At 47.0% G+C, this 20,178-nt stretch overlaps 1 protein-coding gene and 1 long non-coding RNA gene across 3 annotated transcripts in view; both read left to right on the forward strand.

Annotated features, from left to right (window-relative positions):
• LOC131489377 (uncharacterized) overlaps positions 1-20,178 on the forward strand; it is a 199,831-nt gene that overhangs the window by 112,998 nt on the left and 66,655 nt on the right. The gene's annotated exons all lie outside the window — the stretch shown is intronic.
• Positions 12-19,009, forward strand: P2RX4 (purinergic receptor P2X 4). 2 transcript variants are annotated; one of them, XM_058691300.1, is made up of 12 exons: positions 12-145; positions 4,431-4,578; positions 9,383-9,454; positions 9,546-9,618; positions 10,033-10,129; positions 13,993-14,073; positions 14,174-14,315; positions 14,415-14,551; positions 17,141-17,234; positions 17,396-17,461; positions 17,800-17,895; positions 18,464-19,009. In XM_058691300.1, exons 1-12 carry the CDS (start codon positions 12-14, stop codon positions 18,488-18,490), a joined length of 1,167 nt encoding a protein of 388 aa, XP_058547283.1. In that variant the 3' UTR covers positions 18,491-19,009. The 2 variants fall into 2 exon arrangements, with proteins under 2 accessions (XP_058547283.1, XP_058547284.1); XM_058691301.1 differs by lacking the exon at positions 12-145 and adding an exon at positions 181-264.

Raw genomic sequence — 20,178 nt, forward strand, 5'->3', positions numbered from 1 at the left:
CAGCGCGGGCCATGGCGGGCTGCTGCGCGGCGCTGGCCGCCTTCCTGTTCGAGTACGACACGCCGCGCATCGTGCTCATCCGCAGCCGTAAAGTGGGCCTCATGAACCGGGCCGTGCAGGTGCTCATCCTGGCCTACGTCATCGGGTGAGCGCGACCGCAGGCGCTGTCCCCGAGGGGTCCCGGGGTCAAGAGTGTCGTGACGGCCGGGAACTCCCCTTCTGCGTCCCGCCCGTGCACCTGCTCCTCCTGGCCTAGGTCACCCGGTGAGCCCCTCGAGCGGCCTCCAGGTGCTGTCCGCGAGGGGAGGGTGGGGGGGCGCGACCCGAGACGGGTGACACACCCCTCCCCGGACCCTGGCGACCGGGCTCTGAGTCAGGAGACTGCTTTGATGTCGTGTTTTCAGGGCAAAGCCTGGCTAGACCTTCATCCTTCCTGCTTCTTCTTCTCTTCCTCCGTGTTGTCCTTTGGCGGCGGGGGTGCTTTGTCCTAAATGGCTCAGTCTTTGCACTTCACTTCCCATTCTAATGATCAGCTGACAGAAAACAAGACTTGGGATTTCCATTTCGTTCCTTTTGGGTCTGTGGCTTCCGGTCCTTTACTTTAAGTACCGTGTGGTAACCCAAGAGAGGGAAGAGGTCACACTTCTAAAAAGCATTTTAGCATTTCAGTTCCTTTGTTTTGTGAAGTAGTTGGGTTTTTGGTATAAGTACTTTACTTAGCCTCATCATTCTCTGTGCTCCCTTTTTATGCTTCCATATGCTCTGCCACCTTCTAGTCTCACCAAGTGCTTAATTTTAATTGAATGCATCCATTACAATTTAATGAAACTCAAAGAGGAGGTAGAAATTAACTTACCAATTGGGCCCACTTACAAGGTCCATCTGGGCGTTACAGCGTCTACAGCTGCTGAGCTGATATGTTATCTGCTCTGGCATTCCTTTTCTTGAAAGGCTTAATGCAGTGGTTCCCAGCTGCACATTAGAACCTTTTGGGAACCTTTTAAAAATACAGATTGCTGACTCCCATCCCCAGACCTGATTTCATTGCTACGGAGTATGACTGACTCCCAACGTGATTCTGATGTGCAGCAAAGTTTGGGAACCAATGTCCTTGTGTTTTCTAAACCTACCTGATTGTGAAAGATTCACCTGAGGAACTGTATAAAAGTAACAGATCCCCCACCCTGGAGTGGGGCTTGGAATCTGTTAACACCGCTGTTGGGAATTCACATGATCTGGCTGTTAGGTATGGCTTCTAACAGCTGTCAGCTGAGCAGCAGTAAGCACTGACGGGATTCAATAAAATGGTTTCCCAGATATGGGCTCTACATCAGAACCACCTGGCCCACTCCCAGGTTTGGATTTATTAAGTCTTATTACATACCACCACCAGTAACTCCTTGCCCCCCAGTGATTGTTGATGCACCTTAAATTTTGAGAGCTGCTTCTAACTGGTTAAGTAAACTCACATTGCTGGATTGGACGGGAAGCACTTAGAATCAAAAGCTCTCAGCTTTTTCCTCTTGGCTTTCCATCCTCAAGGGAGGATTAGTTTAAATCTACCTTAGGGTATCTGTAAAGTTCTAGACTACAGAAAAGTGTCTATAGCTGCCCATAAAGATGTGAACTATCACATTAATACATCTTACATTGATAACATGATAAAATATTTTGGATATATTGGGTAACATAAAATATATCATTATAATTAATTTTACCTGTTTTTCTTTTGTAAACCCCCCGATTTCGAATCCGAGAGACCACCAAGGAGCCGATACCGATGCAAACGCACGAGGGTTTATTTGCAAGCTCGAGCTTGGGCCCAAGTATACCCGACACAGGGGAGCAGGGACTTGGACCCCTAGGTTAGGAGGGGTAGCAGTTTTATAGGGGCCAGTGGCCAATGAAATTGTAACACACACAGAAAGTTGCATATTCATGTCAGTCCACACGCAGGTGGCCAATTGAATCACAATTTACCCTATAGTAACTGTTTGAACTAGCCTATCACTCTGGTCAGAATTGGCGCGCAAGTTTGGCGAGCAAAAGGCGGGGTTTACATTATTTGGCGGTTAGGGGGTCCGCATTCCTAAATGAGCCGGTTTCCAGTAAGGGTGTGCTCAGCGGCTTGACTAGGGTGGGGGAATGTCTTAAGCAATAAGTAGGTCATGTGGGGGTTATACATGAGATGGTGGGTGTAGCACAAAATGGAGTTAGTCTTGCTCTGCTTGTCCAGGGGTAGGGGATTTTTGTAAAATTCCTTGGGTCCCACACTTTTTACTTTTTAACATGGCTGTTAGAAATTACATTACATATGTAGCTTGTGTTCTATTTCTGTTGGGTAGCACAGCTTTCCAAGGTTCCCATAGAGTGTGTGCTACCTTGATCATGAGGATTTATAAAGCAGTAAATGCTTTGCTTTTCCATCTTCTATGATCAAAACTGACTCAGGAAATTAAAGGCATTTTTCTTTTTTTTTCTTTTCTTTTTCCTTTTTTTTTTTTTTTAACTCATCTCTTGGCTTCCTAATCCAATTCATCTTAGACTGGACATGGATTTCTCAGTTATCTGATTCTGTCATCTATCACATGATGAGGTAGTAGTTAATCACATAGTGATTCGTGTGAAACCATGTGTCTCTGATTTAGCAACTCACTGTACTCTGTGGTAAAATAAGCTTCTGTGTGTCTCAGTAGAATTAAATGAAAGCTTATATTGCAGCTAAATTCCTAGAACACTTGAAGAAAAGGACTTGTTTGGGGAAAAGCCTACCTCTAGGTTGGACAATGAATTTGGAGACTGCTCAGACCAGACAAACCCATAAATAACCAAAGCCAGTGATTTTTTGGAGTCTTAGCAGCTAGAGCTTATAAGGAGAGGAGAGGGATGCTAGCATTTCTTGATTCTAGAAAAAATAACAATAATGGTCACTTGTAGGTGTTTAATAACAGCTCTGGTGGAAAGGAGTTCTCATTTGTAGCATTAGCCAACTTCCATGGTGTAAGTCCTCCCATCATGGCCAATTTTAGCCTTTTGATGGCAACACAAACATTGTTCTATACATTTGACATGCATTAATTTATTTAACCTCACAACTATCCTATGAAGTCCTATTATCATTCCCATGTTATTGATAGGAAAAACTGAGGCACAGAGAAAGGCCAAAGTTATGCCTAGTGAAGGTAGAGCTTAGAAATGAACCATGATCACTGACTTCAGTCTAGGTTCCAGTGTCCTAACCACTATGTGCTAATGCCTTTAGATTTTTTTTAAGTTTATTTATTTGAGAGGGAGAGAGAGAGAGAGAGAGAGAGAGAATGAGAATACAGATGGGGAAGAGGCAGAGAGAGGGAGAGAGAGAGAATCCCAAGCAGGCTTCGAACTGTCCGTGCAGAGCCCGATGCGGGGCTTGACCTCATGAACCATGAGATCATGACCTGACCAAAGTCAACGCTTAAATGGCTGAGCCACCCTGGCCCCCCTTTAATTATTCAAGCTGGTTGCAACACCCTCAATTCTCCCCAGAGAAGAGACGCATACATGGGACCTGAATTCTTGGAGAAAAAGTATGAAACTAATATAAAAAGTTACTTTAACAGTGAGATTCTCTTTTCTGGAGGGAGTATAGCATACAGGACAAGAAAAGAGGCTTCAGAGGCAAAAGACTTGAGTTCAGATCCTCACTTTGTCATTCACTAACTGTGTGACCTTGGGCAAATGACTTAACCTCTCTCTGTCTTAGTTTCCTCCTCTGTAAAAATAGAGAATAATAGGGGTGCCTGGGTGGCTCAGTCGGTTAAGTGTCTGACTTTTGATTTTGGCTCGGGTCACAATCTCCCAGTTCGTGGGATAGAGCCCCACGTGCGGAGCCTGGTTGGGATTCTCTCTCTCCCTCTCTCTCTGCTCATGCATGCACACACTCTCGCTCTCTCAAAATAAATAAATAAACTTTAAGATAAATAGAGAATAAATTTTAAAATAGAGAATAATATCGTTATAAAGTGGTTAGGATTAAATTAGTTAATAAATATATAGAGCTTAGATTAGCACCTTGGATTAGAAAACACCCAGATGGTAACTATTATCATAATTTTTATAATTGCTTTGGAGATTCTGCAGGTCATAGTGCATTGAAAGTGCTCAACTATAGATATTTGAATGTCAAATAAAGACATTCATTGAGTACTTTCTTTGTGCTGATCACTGTGCTAAGGGCTTTACCTACATCATCTCATTTATCTTCCACAAACCACCCTGTGATTTATGTTCTATGTGCCCATTTTGCAGAGCCCCCCAAGTTAAACAGTTTTGAAAATTTGCATAATTAGTTAATGTTGTACTGTCAGCCTCTGGCTATCAGAGACTCCCTAGTATCAATTCAAAGTCACTGAATCCTAATGGCAATTTAAGAGGAGTGTTTTATTTTGTAGGTGGGTGTTTGTGTGGGAAAAAGGCTACCAGGAAATGGACTCTGTGGTCAGCTCCGTTACTACCAAAGCCAAAGGCGTGACTGTAACCAACACTTCTACACTTGGATTCCGGGTCTGGGATGTGGCGGACTATGTGATTCCAGCTCAGGTATGCCTCCCAACATGGCTTCTAACGCTAAAGCTTCTCATTAGCTCCTTTCCCTTTACTGACTTTGCACTCTTGATTAATGATTCGCCGAGTTCTAACATCACTGATGCCCAGACTGATTGTCTTAGTCCAAGAAAGCAACACAGGCAGATCCCTTTCTGGCTTGGGGTCAAATAAATAATATTCAACCAGCTAGGTTGCTTCAGCTCTAAATCATGGTTGGCTTAAACACAGACAACTCGGCCTGTCTCAGGCCCTGAAAGGTGGAGAAGCAAATGTTTTAAATCCTGGGAAAAATTCAGGTGGAAATACCACCATTCCACACTTTGTATTTGCTTTATTGTTGTAAATCCACAAGGTAAACCTTTGCAGACAGTGTAAAAAGTTTATCAGCAGTTCGAGACCAAAGCCAAACCAGAAGGAAACAGACATGCCCGTATAGGATTTTGTCAGTAATAAAGGTAAGGGAAGAAAGTGATACAGCACCCTAGTATCCAGTCTGTTGATTGACACAGCTCCAAGTTAAGTATTAACTGTCTTTAGCCATGATAATGGCTGTGGTCCATGGCCAGACCCTGACATATCCCTCCAGATGCCTTATATGCTAGGGTCCTGGGGTGGCTAAATGCAAATAAGCTGTCAGCTCCTGGCTCAGAGCTAAGCAAGGAGTTGAGAAACTCTCTTTCTTCATTTCCCTCCCCCAACCCCCAACTTCTCAAGAGAAGGGTTTTGTGGGGTGCCCAGAGAGAATACCAAAGCTAATGAGCAATGAAGGTCAAATGGAACAGCGGATTCATAGTTTGCTGGAGGCAGGTGGTCCTGTTGGCATGCACCTGTGTCAACAGAGAGACCTCTGCTTCCTGTGAAGCCGTGGGGACCATCATACCCAGTCTGTTTACTGGGGCCAAGGAAGACCATGGACCCACTGCTTCTGCCCCTCAGTGGAAAGGAATAGGCAGCTGCTCTGCCTTCCAGCTCAACTCTGGGCTGGGGGCTGCGTGAGCCCCACAGTGCTCTCTCTTCCTGAGCTTGCACAATGCCCTCTGCTTCTTTGTGGATGGACCACAAACATTTGTTTGCAGTGCTCATCTCCAGACTGAAGTTTCCCTGAGCTTAAAGTAGATAAGAAATAGGGGTGCCTGGATGGCTCAGTCAGTTAAGTTTCCGACTTACGCTCAGGTTATGATCTCATGGTTATTGAGTTCGAGCACCACATCGGGCTCTGAGCTGTCAGCCTGCTTCGGATTGTGTGTCTCCCTCTTTCTCTCTGCCCCTCCCCTGCCTGAGCTCCCTCATGTTCCATCTCTCTCTCTCAAAAAATCAAACAAAAAAAAGCCAGGAGAGCCTTGGGCATCATGCCACATCCTCATGCTTCCTCAAGACATTTCCTTGTCTCCCAACTTGGCTTGTTCTAGATCTTTCTTTGGAAGATGCTAGCTATTCCCAGAGCTTCCAACACCTTGTCAGACCTGGGGGTGGAGAGGTCTACAGACATTTTGATCCCTGAGTTACCCTGATCCTCCAGATGGCTCCCGGTACTGACTCCACTCTTCCACAGAGTACGAAACACTAACAGAAAGCTTCTGGTATTTCATTTTAGAATGCCAGTGTTCAGTGAGGGGGAGGTCCAACTAGGATTTTTGGACATCTTTTATTCCTTATGTTGGAAGGTCCTTAGCAATTCTTCAGTCTCATCCCCAGTGAATTGTTCTCTAGAAACTTTTGTTTTCTAAATATTGATCTTTTTTTTTTTTTATGTTTTATTTATTTATTTTGGCGGGGGAAGGGGCAGAAAGAGAAAGAATCCCAAACAGGCTCTGCACTATCAGCGTGGAGCTTGAACTCACAAACTGCAAGATCATGACCTGAGCCAAAATCAAGAGTTGGATGCTTGGTGGGGGGTGCCTGGGTGGCTCAGTCGGTTAAGCGTCCAGCTTCAGCTCAGGTCATGATCTCGCAGTCTGTGAGTTCGAGCCCCGCATCAGGCTCTGTGCTGACAGCTCAGAGCCTGGAGCCTGCTTCAGATTCTGTGTCTCCTTCTCTCTCTGCCCCTCCCCTGCTCATGTTCTGTCTCTCTCTGTCTCAAAAATTAATAAAAACATTTTTAAAAAATTAAAAAAAAAAAAAGAGTTGGATGCTTGGGGCACCTGGGTGGGTCAGTCAGTTAAGCGTCTGACTGTGGCTCAGGTCATGGTCTCACAGTTTGTGAGTTCGAGCCCCGTGTCAGACTCTGTGCTGACAGCTCAGAACCTGGAGCCTGCTTTGGATTCTGTGTCTCCTTCTCTCTCTGCCTCTCCCCAACTTGTGCTCTGTCTCTCTCTCAGAAATAAACATTGGAAAAAAAAAAAGAGTTGGATGCTCAACCGACTGAGCCACCCAGGTGCTCCCTCTCCAGAAACTGTAAATCAACCTTTTGGCACATTCCTGGGAGGAAAAAACAACCTTCTCAAATGGAGAAGTATCAATTGCTGACCCTGATTTGATCTTCTCTAGAATGTTTTATTTATTTATTTTAATTTCAGCTAGGAAAGAAAACCAGCCAAATTTGGGGACTTTGGTGGCCTTGCGTTTTTGTACCTCTGAGGTAATCTGTTTGGCAGAGGATGTCTTGAGCACTTTTTGGCTCTTTTCCCTTAACAAGCCAAGCTTTATTAAGGAACCACTTCAGATTATAGACATTTTTTTCCATTGAGGTGAAATTCACATGTCATAATATTAGCTATTTCAGATTGAAAAATTTAATGGCATTTAGTACTTTCATGATATTATGTAACTATAACTTCCTTCTAGTTCCAGAACACTTTCATCACCCCAAGAGGAGACCCCATACCCATTAAGCAGTCACTGCTCATCCTACCCTCCACTTTACCCCTGCCTCTGAGACACCCACTCACCTGCCTTCTGGCTCTATGGAAATTTCATAGAATCATAAAATATGTGGCCTTTTGTGTCTGGCTTCTTTGACTTAGCATCATGTTTTTGAGGTTCACCCAGTTGTATCCTGTTTCAGTGCTTCATTCCTCTTTATGGCCGAGTCATATTCCATTGTAGGTACACACGTAGGTATAGATAACCACAATCTGTTTATCCATTCATCTGTCAATAGATACTTGGGGTGTTTCCACCTCTGGGTCACTATGAACAATTCTGCCATGAACACATATAAACAGTAGCCACCCCGCCCGTCCACAGTTTCAGTTACCCATGGTCAGCCGTAGTCTGGAAGCAGATGATGCTCCTGACATAACCTCAAGTCAGTAGCAGCGCAATGCTTCAAACATTCACCTCACTTCACGTCTTCACATAGGCAATTTATCATCACCCAAAGAAGGGTGAGTACAGTACAGTAAGGTATTTTGAGAGAGAGAGAGAGAGAGACTAAATTCACATACCTTTTATTATAGTATACTATTATAATTGTCCTATTTAGTATTAGTTATTGTTGTTAATCTCTTACTGTGTCTAATTTATTTATTTATTTTTTAAATGTTTATTTTTGAGAGAGAGAGAGACACACACACACAGAATGCAAGCAGGTGTGGGGCAGAGAGAGAGGGAGACACAGAATCCGAAGCAGAGTCCAGGCTCTGAGCTGTCAGCACAGAGCCCGACGTGGGGCTCAAACTCACGAGCCATGAGATCATGACCCAAGCCGAAGCTGGACACCTAACTGACTGAACCACCCAGGTGCCCCTTACTATGTCTAATTTAAAATTTAACTTTATCATAGGTATGTCTGCATTGGAAAAAAACACAGTATATGGAGGGTTGGGTACTATCTGCATTTTCAGGCATCCCCCAGGGGTCTTGGAACATTATCCCCTTGCAGATAAGGGGGGACTGTGGTACAAGTATTTACTTGAATCCTGTCTTCAGTTAGCTTATAAACTCTCAGAGAACAAGATATAAAAAAAAAAAAGATCAGGGTTGTTTTTTGTTTTTGTTTAATTTTTAGTGTTTATTTATTTATTTTTTTTTTTTTAATTAATTTATTTATTTTTGGGACAGAGAGAGACAGAGCATGAACAGGGGAGGGGCAGAGAGAGAGGGAGACACAGACTCGGAAACAGGCTCCAGGCTCCGAGCCGTCAGCCCAGAGCCTGACGCGGGGCTCGAACTCACGGACCGCGAGATCGTGACCTGGCTGAAGTCGGACGCTTAACCGACTGCGCCACCCAGGCGCCCCTTTAGTGTTTATTTTTGAGAGAGAGGGAGAAAGAAGGAGAGTGCACCCAGGGGGGAGGGGCAGAGAGTTGGGAGGGCGGGGGACAGAGGATCTGAAGCAGTCTCTATGCTGACAGCAGAGAGCCTGATGCAGGGCTTGAACTCACGAGCCATGAAATCATGACCTGAGCTGAAGTGGTGGCTTAATCGATGGAGCCACCCAGGTGCCCCAAAAGATCAGTTTTTAAAATGTTTTCTGCATGACATATGGGAGAAGTGAAAGGTACTGTCCTATTAAATGAACACCTGGCTTTCTTTTTTTTTTTTTTTTTTTTTTAATTTTTTTTTTTCAACATTTTTTATTTATTATTTTTGGGACAGAGAGACAGAGCATGAACGGGGGAGGGGCAGAGAGAGAGGGAGACACAGAATCGGAAACAGGCTCCAGGCTCCGAGCCATCAGCCCAGAGCCCGACGCGGGGCTCGAACTCACGGACCGCGAGATCGTGACCTGGCTGAAGTCGGACGCTTAACCGACTGCGCCACCCAGGCGCCCCGACACCTGGCTTTCTTTATGGCTTGGCCTGACTCCTCTGAAGGTAACACAGTGGTGCTCTCTCCCCCCTTTCCCCCTCTGCAGGAGGAGAACTCCCTCTTCATCATGACCAACATGATCACCACCGTCAACCAGACCCAGGGCCTCTGTCCTGAGGTAGGCAGCTTCTCAGGAAGGAGCCTCAGGCCCCTCTCCCCCACCTGACTGACTACATGGAATTTGTTTTCACTCTTTCTTCTTTTTCCAGCTTCCAGATAAGACCACTGTGTGTAAATCTGATGCCAACTGTGCTGCTGGCTCTTCAGGCACCCACAGCAACGGTATGAGCACGTGGCTGTGACCCCACAGTAGACATTTAGCGTGGGGAAGGCAGCCCCAGACCAGACTGCCTCCCCTGTGGGGCTTCTCTCCCAGAGAGATGTTCGGGATGAAGAAATCCTCTACATTCCCCAGTCCTTCATATGACCTTGGGTGAGCCTGGTGTACCGATTAGTCTCTTAGGATCTTCTCGACATTCACCTGTTACCCATACTCCAAAGGCCACCCCAGATCTTGTCCTGTGCCGTCACCCTAGCCTTGCTGCTGGACTCAGGCAACTGTTTTCCTCTAATTTGTGGAAACTGTATAGAGCCTGTAACTGGAACAGCTTAAGATCAATTGCACAGGATGTTATGGCGGTGCTTCCCCTTCTCTCCCTTGCAAAAGTAGAAAATAGGTGCCCCTTGCCCCTGCAGGAATTGCAACAGGAAGATGCGTGCTATTCAATGAGACCGTGAAGACGTGCGAGGTGGCAGCCTGGTGTCCAGTAGAAGATGACACACATGTGCCTGAGTGAGTCCTGCCCAAGGGAAGGCGGCAGGGGAGTTAAGCCTGTGTGTTGTGCTCTTGGTGTCTTTGTGGAATCAGGCTTCCCCAGGGCCGGGACCAACGGCAAGGTGGGCCACAGCATTTGTCACTTGCGAGAAGAGTGCAGATGATTTATTTCTATGTTTGGACTTTGTCAGTTGCAAGTAACTAACAGGAAACAGTTCTCGGTGCCTCAAGCAGGACACACACATGGCAGGGGCAGTTTACTGTCCAACTAACTATGAAGAGCCCAGCACGACTAGACCTGGGACTCAAAGGACAGCTTCAGAGTTTCCACCTTTTGACTCTGCTTCCCCCATATTGGCCTCATTTGCAGGACTGTGGTGTAGTCCTAGGAGGCATCTCTGGGCTTATATTCTCCCAAGTCTCCCAGCCCGGTTGTCCATAAAGATTCTAGACCTGTCCATCATCACATCTTCAGCCACATCCCTCCACCCATCACTGTACCTGAGGCATGGATTTTGCTTATCAGCTCAGGCCTGGGTTACCTGCCCACCTCTGGAGCTAGGGCGCAGTCATTCCCACCCAAATCACATAGCCTGAGAGTAGAGAGGTGTGGCTTCCAAAGGAAATTGGGGGATCATTACCAGAAAAGAAGGGAATGGATGCTGGGCAGGAAAATAATTAGTGTCCACTCTAGTGTGTTTTATAAAGGAGAGCAGGCTCAGGGCTGCCCTAAAATAACATTCTTCCCAATAGTAATTTGCTTACTTTGATTGGGTGGGTCAGAGGTAACGCTCTCAGAATTGCTTGCAACTCCAGCCTTCCTGACCCAGAGTTCAGACAGAGGCCTGGATAAGCCTGGCAGGGAGCCAGCCACGTTAACCTCATCTGGGGTACACTGCAACGGAAGAAACGGCTGAGAGGTGCCGATTGCAAGATTGCCAAGGGCAGCAGCTCAGGCTAGGGAAGGAAATACTAAAAGAAAATGAATCCTAGCATTTTTGAGCTGCAAAGGGTCTTATGGAGCTGTGCTCCCTAACATCGTGCTACTGGCCATGGGTGGCTGTCGAGCACTCAAAAGGTGTCTGGAACCAAACAAAATGCTCAGTGTAAAATGTACTCCAGAGCCTGAAGACGTTATGGGAAACAAATTACATGTATATATATTATATATATGATACTATATACATATATATATGATACTTTGTGTTTACCTGGTGAAATAATACTTCAGATATATTGGGTTATTATAGAAAAGTTAGTTGCATTTGTTATTTTTACTTTTTAATGTGACTACTAGACACTTCAAATTGCAAGGTGGCTTGTATTTGTGTCTCAGTATATTTTCATTGGACAGCACTGTTATGTATCTAATCGAGTGGAGGATGATTTTTAAGTATACACTGATAACATGAAATAACATGAGTCACATGAAGAGAAGGACATTCCCATTCTTATTCAGCTTCTAAGCTTATATCAAGGAGGAAATCCTGGTTTGGGGTGTCTTTTAGAACTTGCTGATTTCCATTTCTCATAAATTACAATCCCCAGATTCAGCACCTTGAGCAAACAGTAATATTAAGTAGAACTTTTTTTTTTTTTTTTTTTTTTTTTTTTGAGAGAGAGAGATAGTGTAAGCAGGGGAGAGGGGCGGTAGGGGGGGGGGGTTGGAGAGAGAGAGAGAGAGAATGAGAATGAACGAACGAACTCCAAGCAGGCTTCACTCTAGGCACGGAGCCTGACATAGGGCTCCATCTCATGACCTGAGCCGAAATCAAGAGTTGGACGCTTAACCGACTGAGACCCCCCAGGTGCCCCTTAACTACAACTTTTAGTAATACTGTTTTGATATGATTATATTTATTTGAACAATGACCTCTGACTTGGGGCAAATGATATTTCTTATGGTCATGATGGAAAGTTTCATTTCAAAATGAATGTCAGTGAAAACCGGTCAGTTGATCCTAAAGGCAGGAACAACACAAATGTCCATGAGAGAAAGAGATAAACAGATCACAGTCCATCCATGCAAAGGAATAGGACACAGCCATAAAAAGAGAATGAAACATTAGATGCTACAATGTGGATGAACCTAGAAAACATGGTGCTAAGTAAAAGAAGCCAGACATTCGGGGCGCCTGGGTGGCGCAGTCGGTTGAGCGTCCGACTTCAGCCAGGTCACGATCTCGCGGTCCGTGAGTTCGAGCCCCGCGTCAGGCTCTGGGCTGACGGCTCGGAGCCTGGAGCCTGTTTCCGATTCTGTGTCTCCCTCTCTGCCCCTCCCCCGTTCATGCTCTGTCTCTCTCTCTGTCCCAAAAATAAATAAAAAACGTTGAAAAAAAAATTTAAAAAAAAAAAAGCCAGACACAAAAGGCCACATATTGTATGAACCTGTTTATATAAAATGTCCAGAGTAGACAAATTTGGAGAGACAAAAAGTAGATTAGTGGTTCCCAAAGGCAGGGGGTAGGGTAGGGCGTGGGGGTGGGGGGAATAGATATTAGTGCTTAATGAGTACAAAGTTTCTCTTTGGGGTGATGAAAATGTTCTAGAACTAGATGTGTGATAGTTGCACAACATCGTGAATGTATTTAATGCCACTGAATTAACACTTTAAAATGGTTAATTTTATATTGTGTGGATTACACCTGCATTTTTTTTTTTTTTTAAACTGTGAGTTAGGGGCACTTGGATGGCTCAGTCAGTTGGGCAACTGATTCTTGATTTCAGCTTGGGTCATGACCCCAGAATCCTGGGATCGTGCCCTACATCAGGCTCTGCACTAGGCATGGATCTTGCGTGGGATTCTCATTCATTCTCTTTCTCTTTCTCTCTCTCTCTCTCTCTCTCTCTCTCTCTCTCTCTCTCTCTCTCTCTCCCTTCCCTCTGCTCCTCTCCCCCACTTGTGTGCTCTCTCTCTCTAAAATAAAATTAATTCATTAAATTTTTTAAAACATTAAAAAAATAATAAAACAGTTAATCTTAAAAGTTTTACATATGAGTTAGACAGATGTGGGGGAAAGCTATGGTATAGAGAATGGCAATAGTTTGAAAAACCCTAATATAATCCATCCCTCTTGATACAGGGATGTGGGAACTTGAAGCCCTGAGAAAAGTACCTTGGTCAAGGCCTTTCTTGGCATCAGTGGTGACAGGTTCAGCTGTCTTTGCTGTGTGGACTTGCTTCTGTCTCAGGGTTAAGAAGACTATGGATACTGTTTATAAACTCAAATATTCCACCTGGATCAGGGAAGCCTCCCCTGCCCCCTCCCCCCCGCCCTTCCCCACAGAGGGGTCTGCCCCCAGCACTAGATTCTCCTGTAGAGACGCACCAAAGAAGCGGGGTCCCCTTGGAGACAGATTTACTGTGTACTGGTCAGCCAGGAGCTGATGTGGCACTTCCAAGAAGAGAGTGCCAGCAGACACGTGATTTTTGTGTACTTTTGCAATGAGATCAGGATCCACCCTGTTGGTGAATTCACCTTTGCTTGGACTTGTAAAAACAGATCTGTTGAGCATTCCCCTGAGGGCCCCTGAGTGAGATGCGCTCACTCTGAAACCCTGAAACCCCGAAACCGGCTGCAGGCTGAATAATTTCAAGGGAAGCTACCAGGCATCCTTTCTCCTTAGCTATTCCTCAAACTCTTAAATGCCCACTGCCTTCGGCAAGAGGCATGACAGGAAGAAAAGGAAAGGTTTAGTTTACCCTCCTCTGTTAACCTAGTGTTTATGCAGAGGACGGTAGAAAATGCTCGAGAGGTTATCATGTTTTTTCTTGACAAAATGACATTGTAGGACATGTGCTTTTTAAAAATATTACATAAGGAGGAGAGCATACATCTACTTGTACTTTTATTAACAATATGTTACGTTATCTTTTTCAGACCTGCTTTTTTAAAGGCTGCAGAAAACTTCACTCTTTTGGTTAAGAACAACATCTGGTATCCCAAATTTAATTTCAGCAAGTAAGTGGGCCAGCTGTGTGAGTTCACCAGTGTCTTAGAGCAACTTCTGCCTCCTCTTTGAGGTTTTCCTCACTTCATTTCTGCTTCCTCCTGACTTTAGGAGGAATATTCTTCCCAACGTCACCACTACCTACCTCAAATCGTGCATTTATGATGCCATAACAGATCCCTTCTGCCCCATATTCCGTCTTGGCAAAATAGTGGAGAATGCAGGGCACAGCTTCCAGGACATGGCCATTGAGGTAGGCAGAGGCCCCCGGCTTTTCTGACACAGCCTTTAACGCATCTTGTTCTAGAATGGGCCCCGAGGAAAGCTTGCTGTCTCTGCTCACAACCTGCAGGGAGGTATCATGGGTATCCAGATCAACTGGGATTGCAACCTGGACAGAACCGCCTCCCTCTGCTTGCCCAGGTACTCCTTCCGCCGCCTGGACACCCGGGATGTGGACCACAATGTGTCCCCCGGCTACAATTTCAGGTAGGCGTGAGCTTGGGGCCTGGTTCTCTTGTGTTGGGGGGTGGAGGGCGACAGTGCCTGGATCACTCCCCAGCGGGGGCGTCCGTGCCCACCAAAGACCAGCACTCAGGCAGCCTCTGAGGGCAGGTGGAGAGGTATGTACCAGAGTGTTCCTAGTAGATCTTGTGCCCACAGTATCCTGGCCCATGAGAGCCTCCTGTTCCCCTTCTTACTTCAGAAATCATGTTGAGGGGCGCCTGGGTGGCTCAGTCGGTTAAGAGTCCGACTTCAGCTCAAGTCATGATTTTGCAGTCTGTTGAGATCAAGCCCTCCGTCACGCTCTGTGCTGACAGCTCGGAGCCTGGAGCCCGCTTCAGATTCTGTGTCTCCCTCTCTCTCTGCCCCTCCCCTGCTCAAACTCTGTCTCTGTCTCAAAAATAAACATAAAAAAAAAAATCATGTTGATACAAATTTCAGAGTAGCCCAGCGAGGCTGGCTGCTTGAGCTCCCTTGGGCCAGCCTCCTAGGACCCCTGCTCACTGATTTTGAGGAGTGGGTGAGCTTGTGATCCTCCAGTCTGAAGACCTCTGGGGCCTGACCCAGGAATTAGTTTCTCAACGACCCAAGTCTGCCTTTGGAATGCCCAGGGTGCAGGAGATACAGGCTTAAGCCTCAGGAAAGGCCTTTGCTGGTACTTCCCTACTGAAAGTACCAAGTATTCATGTCCTGGGACTCTCACAACAAATTACCACAAGGTGGGTGGCTTGAAACAACAGGAAGTTATTCTCTCATGGATGTGGAGGCCAAAGTCCCCAAATCAAGATGTCAGCAAGGCCAGCTACCTTTTTTTGCCTTTTCCAGGTTCTGGGGGCTCCCTAGTGTTCCTTGGCTCATAGACTCATCACTCCCACCTCTCCCGCTGTTGTCACACAGCCTTCCCTCTGTGCGCATCCCCGTGTGTCCTCTCTTCTTACAAGGTCACCAGTCATATTGAATCAAAGTCCACCCTAATCCAGTCCGACCTCATCTCAACTAATTCCAGCTGCAAAGACCCTATTTTCCTATTTCCTTTTCCCATTCACATGTTCCAGGTGGATACGAATCTTGGGTGATTCAGCTGAACCAGTGTTCAGCCCGGTACAGCTGGTAATCTGATGGGAGGACCAGGGGGCCAGGGTCACGTTTCCTGAGGCAACCAGACCCGTAGCCGCGTACATTGTTGTGTGCCCTTTGTGTCATCTCTCACGCATTTTGCCACTCAAAAAAAGCATCCCCACAAGGGGCCACCTGAGTAGGTCTGAGGTGCTTTTGTGTTGCACTTGTCTCCCTCTAGTGGTGACGTGTGCAAGCCAATACGGGATCACAGAAACCTCCAGAATTACAGTCAGCTATCATTTTGAACCACCTGACTCACTGATACTAGGGCAGATATTTGGATTTTTTTTCCCTAGTAAAGGAATTAGATTTGTGTTGCTGTCTCTACTGTTACACAGTTTAGAAACCATTGTGGAAAAACCTCAAGCTTGGGTCAGAACCTCAGAACAGAGAGAAGCCGATGGGAACCGTCACCAGAAAGACACCCATCCCCTGACCTCCACTAGCACCAGGCCCCACCTGAATTCCCCAGGCCTGACCATGACATAGGGGTTGTGGGCCAGACTAATCATGGGCCAAGAGTTTAGGCTTCTCTGAATCAACGTCCTATATGCATAACACGGGCAGCAAATGGCATCATGGCTCAACAGACCCCCCACTACCACCATTCCCCCATGTGTATGGTTTTTTTTTAATGGCTTTATTGAGATACAGTTCACACAACACTCTTCATCCATGTAAAGTGTGGGACTCCATCATTTTTAGTTCATTCACAGAGTTGTGGGACTCTCGGTGTAATTTTAGAACATTTTCATCCCCTCAGTGCGAAACCCCTTCGGCCATCACCTGTATCTTCCCACCTACCTCAGTGCCTGTCGACCACCATCTGCTTCCTTTCTCTCTGGATTTGCATAAACGGAATCACACACTATATGGATTTCTGTGACTGACTTCTTTCACTCAGCATCATGTTTTTTTCCAAGGTTCATCCATATTGTACATTTATCATTACTTTATCTCTCTTTATGGCCAAAGAATATTCCATTATGTGGATATACCACATTTTATTTACTCACTTATCCATCGATGGGTCAGTAGTTCTTTAAAAAAAAAAAATGTCCAGCACTGATTCTGTGAGTTTTGTGGAGTTTCATGGCCAGCTCCATGCCCCTACCCACAAGGCAGTCCTGGGGCTAGCTGCTGGCCGGCCACATGCTGTCAGTGACCAGGATCTCCTTGAAAGAGGCAGGTGGTTCTGTGTCAAGGAGGAGGTTCAGAGCGTGAGGTTCCAGCTCCACCGTAGGAGGGGGACAGTGATGATAGAGTAGTTCTGGTGCCCCAAGGGCCCTGGCATCCTCCTGCCAACAGCCCAGCCCACATCCTGCCCAGCCCACATCCTGCGCAACCCACATTAGCCGGGAGAGGCCCTGAGGTGCTCAGGTATCGTCTGTCCAGCAGGCAGTGCCGGCTCCCGAGGGCCTCGGGATTTCTGCTCTGATGTCCCCATTTCCCTAGGTTTGCCAAGTACTACAGTGACCCGACTGGCGCCGAGCACCGCACGCTCATCAAGGCCTACGGCATCCGCTTCGACATCATAGTGTTCGGAAAGGTAGCCTGGCTGCCGGGTTCTCTTGGGGCTCTGGTTCAGAGCTTCCGAGTTCTGAACCCCGGGCTTCTGGGTTCGCCAGGGTCCACGGGCCCTCTCCCCACCTCTTACCTGCTCTTGCCCACCTCTCTCACAACTTTGTCCTTTTCTTCTGTCATTTGTAGGCTGGGAAATTTGACATCATTCCCACCATGATCAACATTGGCTCGGGTTTGGCGCTCTTAGGGGTGGTGAGTGACTTAGACCGTCCCTCCCCCCCCCCGCCCCCAGCTGCCCGCCCTCCTCAGCAGTAGTTAGCACAGTGAGGTGAGACCCTCCACTGGCATCCTGGTTCCTCCCCTTGACACTTGTTTCTGGAATCGACCCTCCAAGTTTCTTGCCCTTGCCCCCAACCCCACCTCCCCTTCCCTTCTCCAAGACCGTGGCCCTCGGGGCCTTGCCTTCTGAGAGGTGGAGCCTTGCCCTTTCTATCCTTGAAAGATTCCAGGCTTTGTGGGAAGGGGCATGCATAGAATAACAGGGGCTGAAGCATCCTGGCTCGCTCTTTCTCGCCCTGTGCTGCACTCAGGCGACAGTGCTATGTGATGTCATAGTCCTCTACTGCATGAAGAAAAGATACTACTACCGGGAGAAGAAATACAAGTATGTGGAGGATTACGAGCAGGTAGGCCGCCTCCTGACCTCCAGCAGGCAGGAAGGTCCAAGCACCTTGCCGCCTCCGCCTCTTTTTTGTGCCAGTGGTGAGCACCTGGGGCGCTGGGCCATCTGGGGGGAGACCCGGGTGCAAAGGTGGCACTCCTTAGACATGTGGTCACCCCAGGCAGCGGCACACTGCTCACAACCCTCATCCTCCGCTCCATTTCTAGATCATCTGTACTAGTATTCACTTCATACTTTTCTTCAAACGGGCTCACTCTGTAAAATCTAGCCTCATTTTAATTAGTGACATCTCAGGTTACTTATAACCATGAATATTATGACAAAATCTATGTCCACACACTCCTTAAACTTGCCTCACATAGCAAGAGGGGTTGGGTACCATGCTTTTTGAGAACCCATGCACCGGGCTAAGCTGAGTATGTACAGTTGTGAAGGGCTGCCCAAAGTTCTCAGGGTGAGTGCCTGGCTCTCGCCTGCCCCAAGTGGCCCAGGCTTGCCTATGGGCAGCCCATGGTGTCTATACATCTATCCAGAAGCGTATCAGTCAACGATAAGCATACCTTTCTTTGCAGGGTCTTGGCAGTGAGATGGACCAGTGATGCCTCCACACCTGGGCTCCCCACGGCCCTCATCAGAGCACAGTGAGGAGGGAGAAAAGGCTGCCATTGTCACCCCAGAGAAAGTTCCAGATTCTGAGTCCATCTCCACTGCACAAGAACTTCATGGTTGCCCAGCTGCTCCCGTGTTTTGTGTGTAGGGCGTGTGTAGTAAACCACCCTGCACAGTGGGTCACCTCAACGTGGGGTTGTTGGGGCGACCTCTGGCCTAAGGGCTCTGGCCCTACTGCCGCTGCTGGGCAGGGCCTCCTTCAGGACCAGCCTTCCTCAGGGGCTCCAGTCTCCAGGCTACTGCGAGACCTGTCCAGCTGGGGACCAGCAGCTCTGTTCAAGCACTTTATAAGGGAAGGAAGGACACCTGGGTGTGGTCACTGGCTCTTGGTCACCCGGTCCACTCTTCCTCCCCCCGATCCATACTGTCATGGGACAGAGTTAGCACGTCTCCTTGAGAAGAGGCATGTCGAGGTGATCGAGGACCAAACATTAAAACGATTTTCTCAACCTTTGTTCTCATAGCATGAACTAGAACTTTCCTCTCTTCCCTTTTACTTCGACCACTAAACCCATTTGTTGTCACAGCTCACCATGTTCAGAAAAAGCTTCCTGAAACAGTCTGTTGTTGGGGCTTTAGGCATCTTCCCCGACTTCGACCTAATCTTGAAGGCCTCGGCATCTTGGTATTTGTAAGGCTGTGTTCCTACAGAATTTACAAGATTTTGTCCTGTGGTGACTAGTCTTTTTTTTTTTTTTCTAATGTTTTTATTTATTTTTGAGAGAGAGAGAGCATGAGCAGGGGAAGGGCAGAGAGAGAGGGAGACAGAATCTGAAGCAGGCTCCAGGCTCTGAGCTGTCAGCACAGAGCCTGAAGAGGGGCTCGAACTCACAAACCGTGAGATCATGCCCTGAGCTGAGGTCGGACATTTAACCGGCTGAGCCACCCAGGTGCCCCCGTGTGGTGACTAGTCTTACGTGTGCATGTGTTTTTTTTACATAAAATTGTGGTCCTGCACTATGGGGGACACAATTTTAAGTAACAAGAACATGACTTATCCTGTCCCCTCCCCATTTGCTTTCCAGAAGTCTCCAACCACAAGCAGCACCACCTACACCTACCTTGTTTGAAATGTTAATGAAGTTATTTCTAGCTTCGCCTTCACACCAACTTAATTCTGCACGGAGTCTTCAGGATCTCCTTAAAGAAAGCTGCTTGCCCCTCCCCCCCCATCACGAATTCATTTCCAAGTACTGAAGGGAACGTTTATTTTAGAAGTGCCTGCTTCTGCTGCATAAAACCTGGGCTTTTCTTGCTTTGGGGGCGGGGGGGGGGGGAGTTTACCGAACCCCTTTGAATAAAAAGCTCTGGTTCGTGCTGCCTCTTTGAAAACAACGCCTGCCTGAACGCATGGATCAAATGGAAGTGGACGTTTTAGGGATGGCTTCTCATCTCGCAGGCTAAGAACAGAGTTTCTGGACTGGGGGCCGCTTCTTTCGGCCTCAGCTCAGATGGAACGCTACAGCCAGCTGGGGTGAAAGGTGGGGGAGGGATTGCTTATTTTACTCACCAGGCATCTTGTATTCAGCTATATTCCTACGTGCTGGCACTCCCTGGTGCTGCTGCTTCCCCTTGAACGCGTGGACGGACTTTCAGGAGTCTCAGGAACCCTTAAAAC

This window comes from Neofelis nebulosa, chromosome 11, assembly GCF_028018385.1.
Source record: "Neofelis nebulosa isolate mNeoNeb1 chromosome 11, mNeoNeb1.pri, whole genome shotgun sequence".
Lineage (NCBI taxonomy): Eukaryota > Metazoa > Chordata > Mammalia > Carnivora > Felidae > Neofelis > Neofelis nebulosa.

Bases quoted from the DNA above. Each gene is read 5' to 3' on its own strand.
- P2RX4 (XM_058691300.1), top strand. From the start codon at position 12: ATGGCGGGCTGCTGCGCGGCGCTGGCCGCCTTCCTGTTCGAGTACGAC. The intron at 146-4,430 runs GTGAGCGCGACC...TTTATTTTGTAG, and splicing joins ATCCTGGCCTACGTCATCGG to GTGGGTGTTTGTGTGGGAAA. The intron at 9,455-9,545 runs GTAGGCAGCTTC...TTCTTTTTCCAG, and splicing joins CCCAGGGCCTCTGTCCTGAG to CTTCCAGATAAGACCACTGT.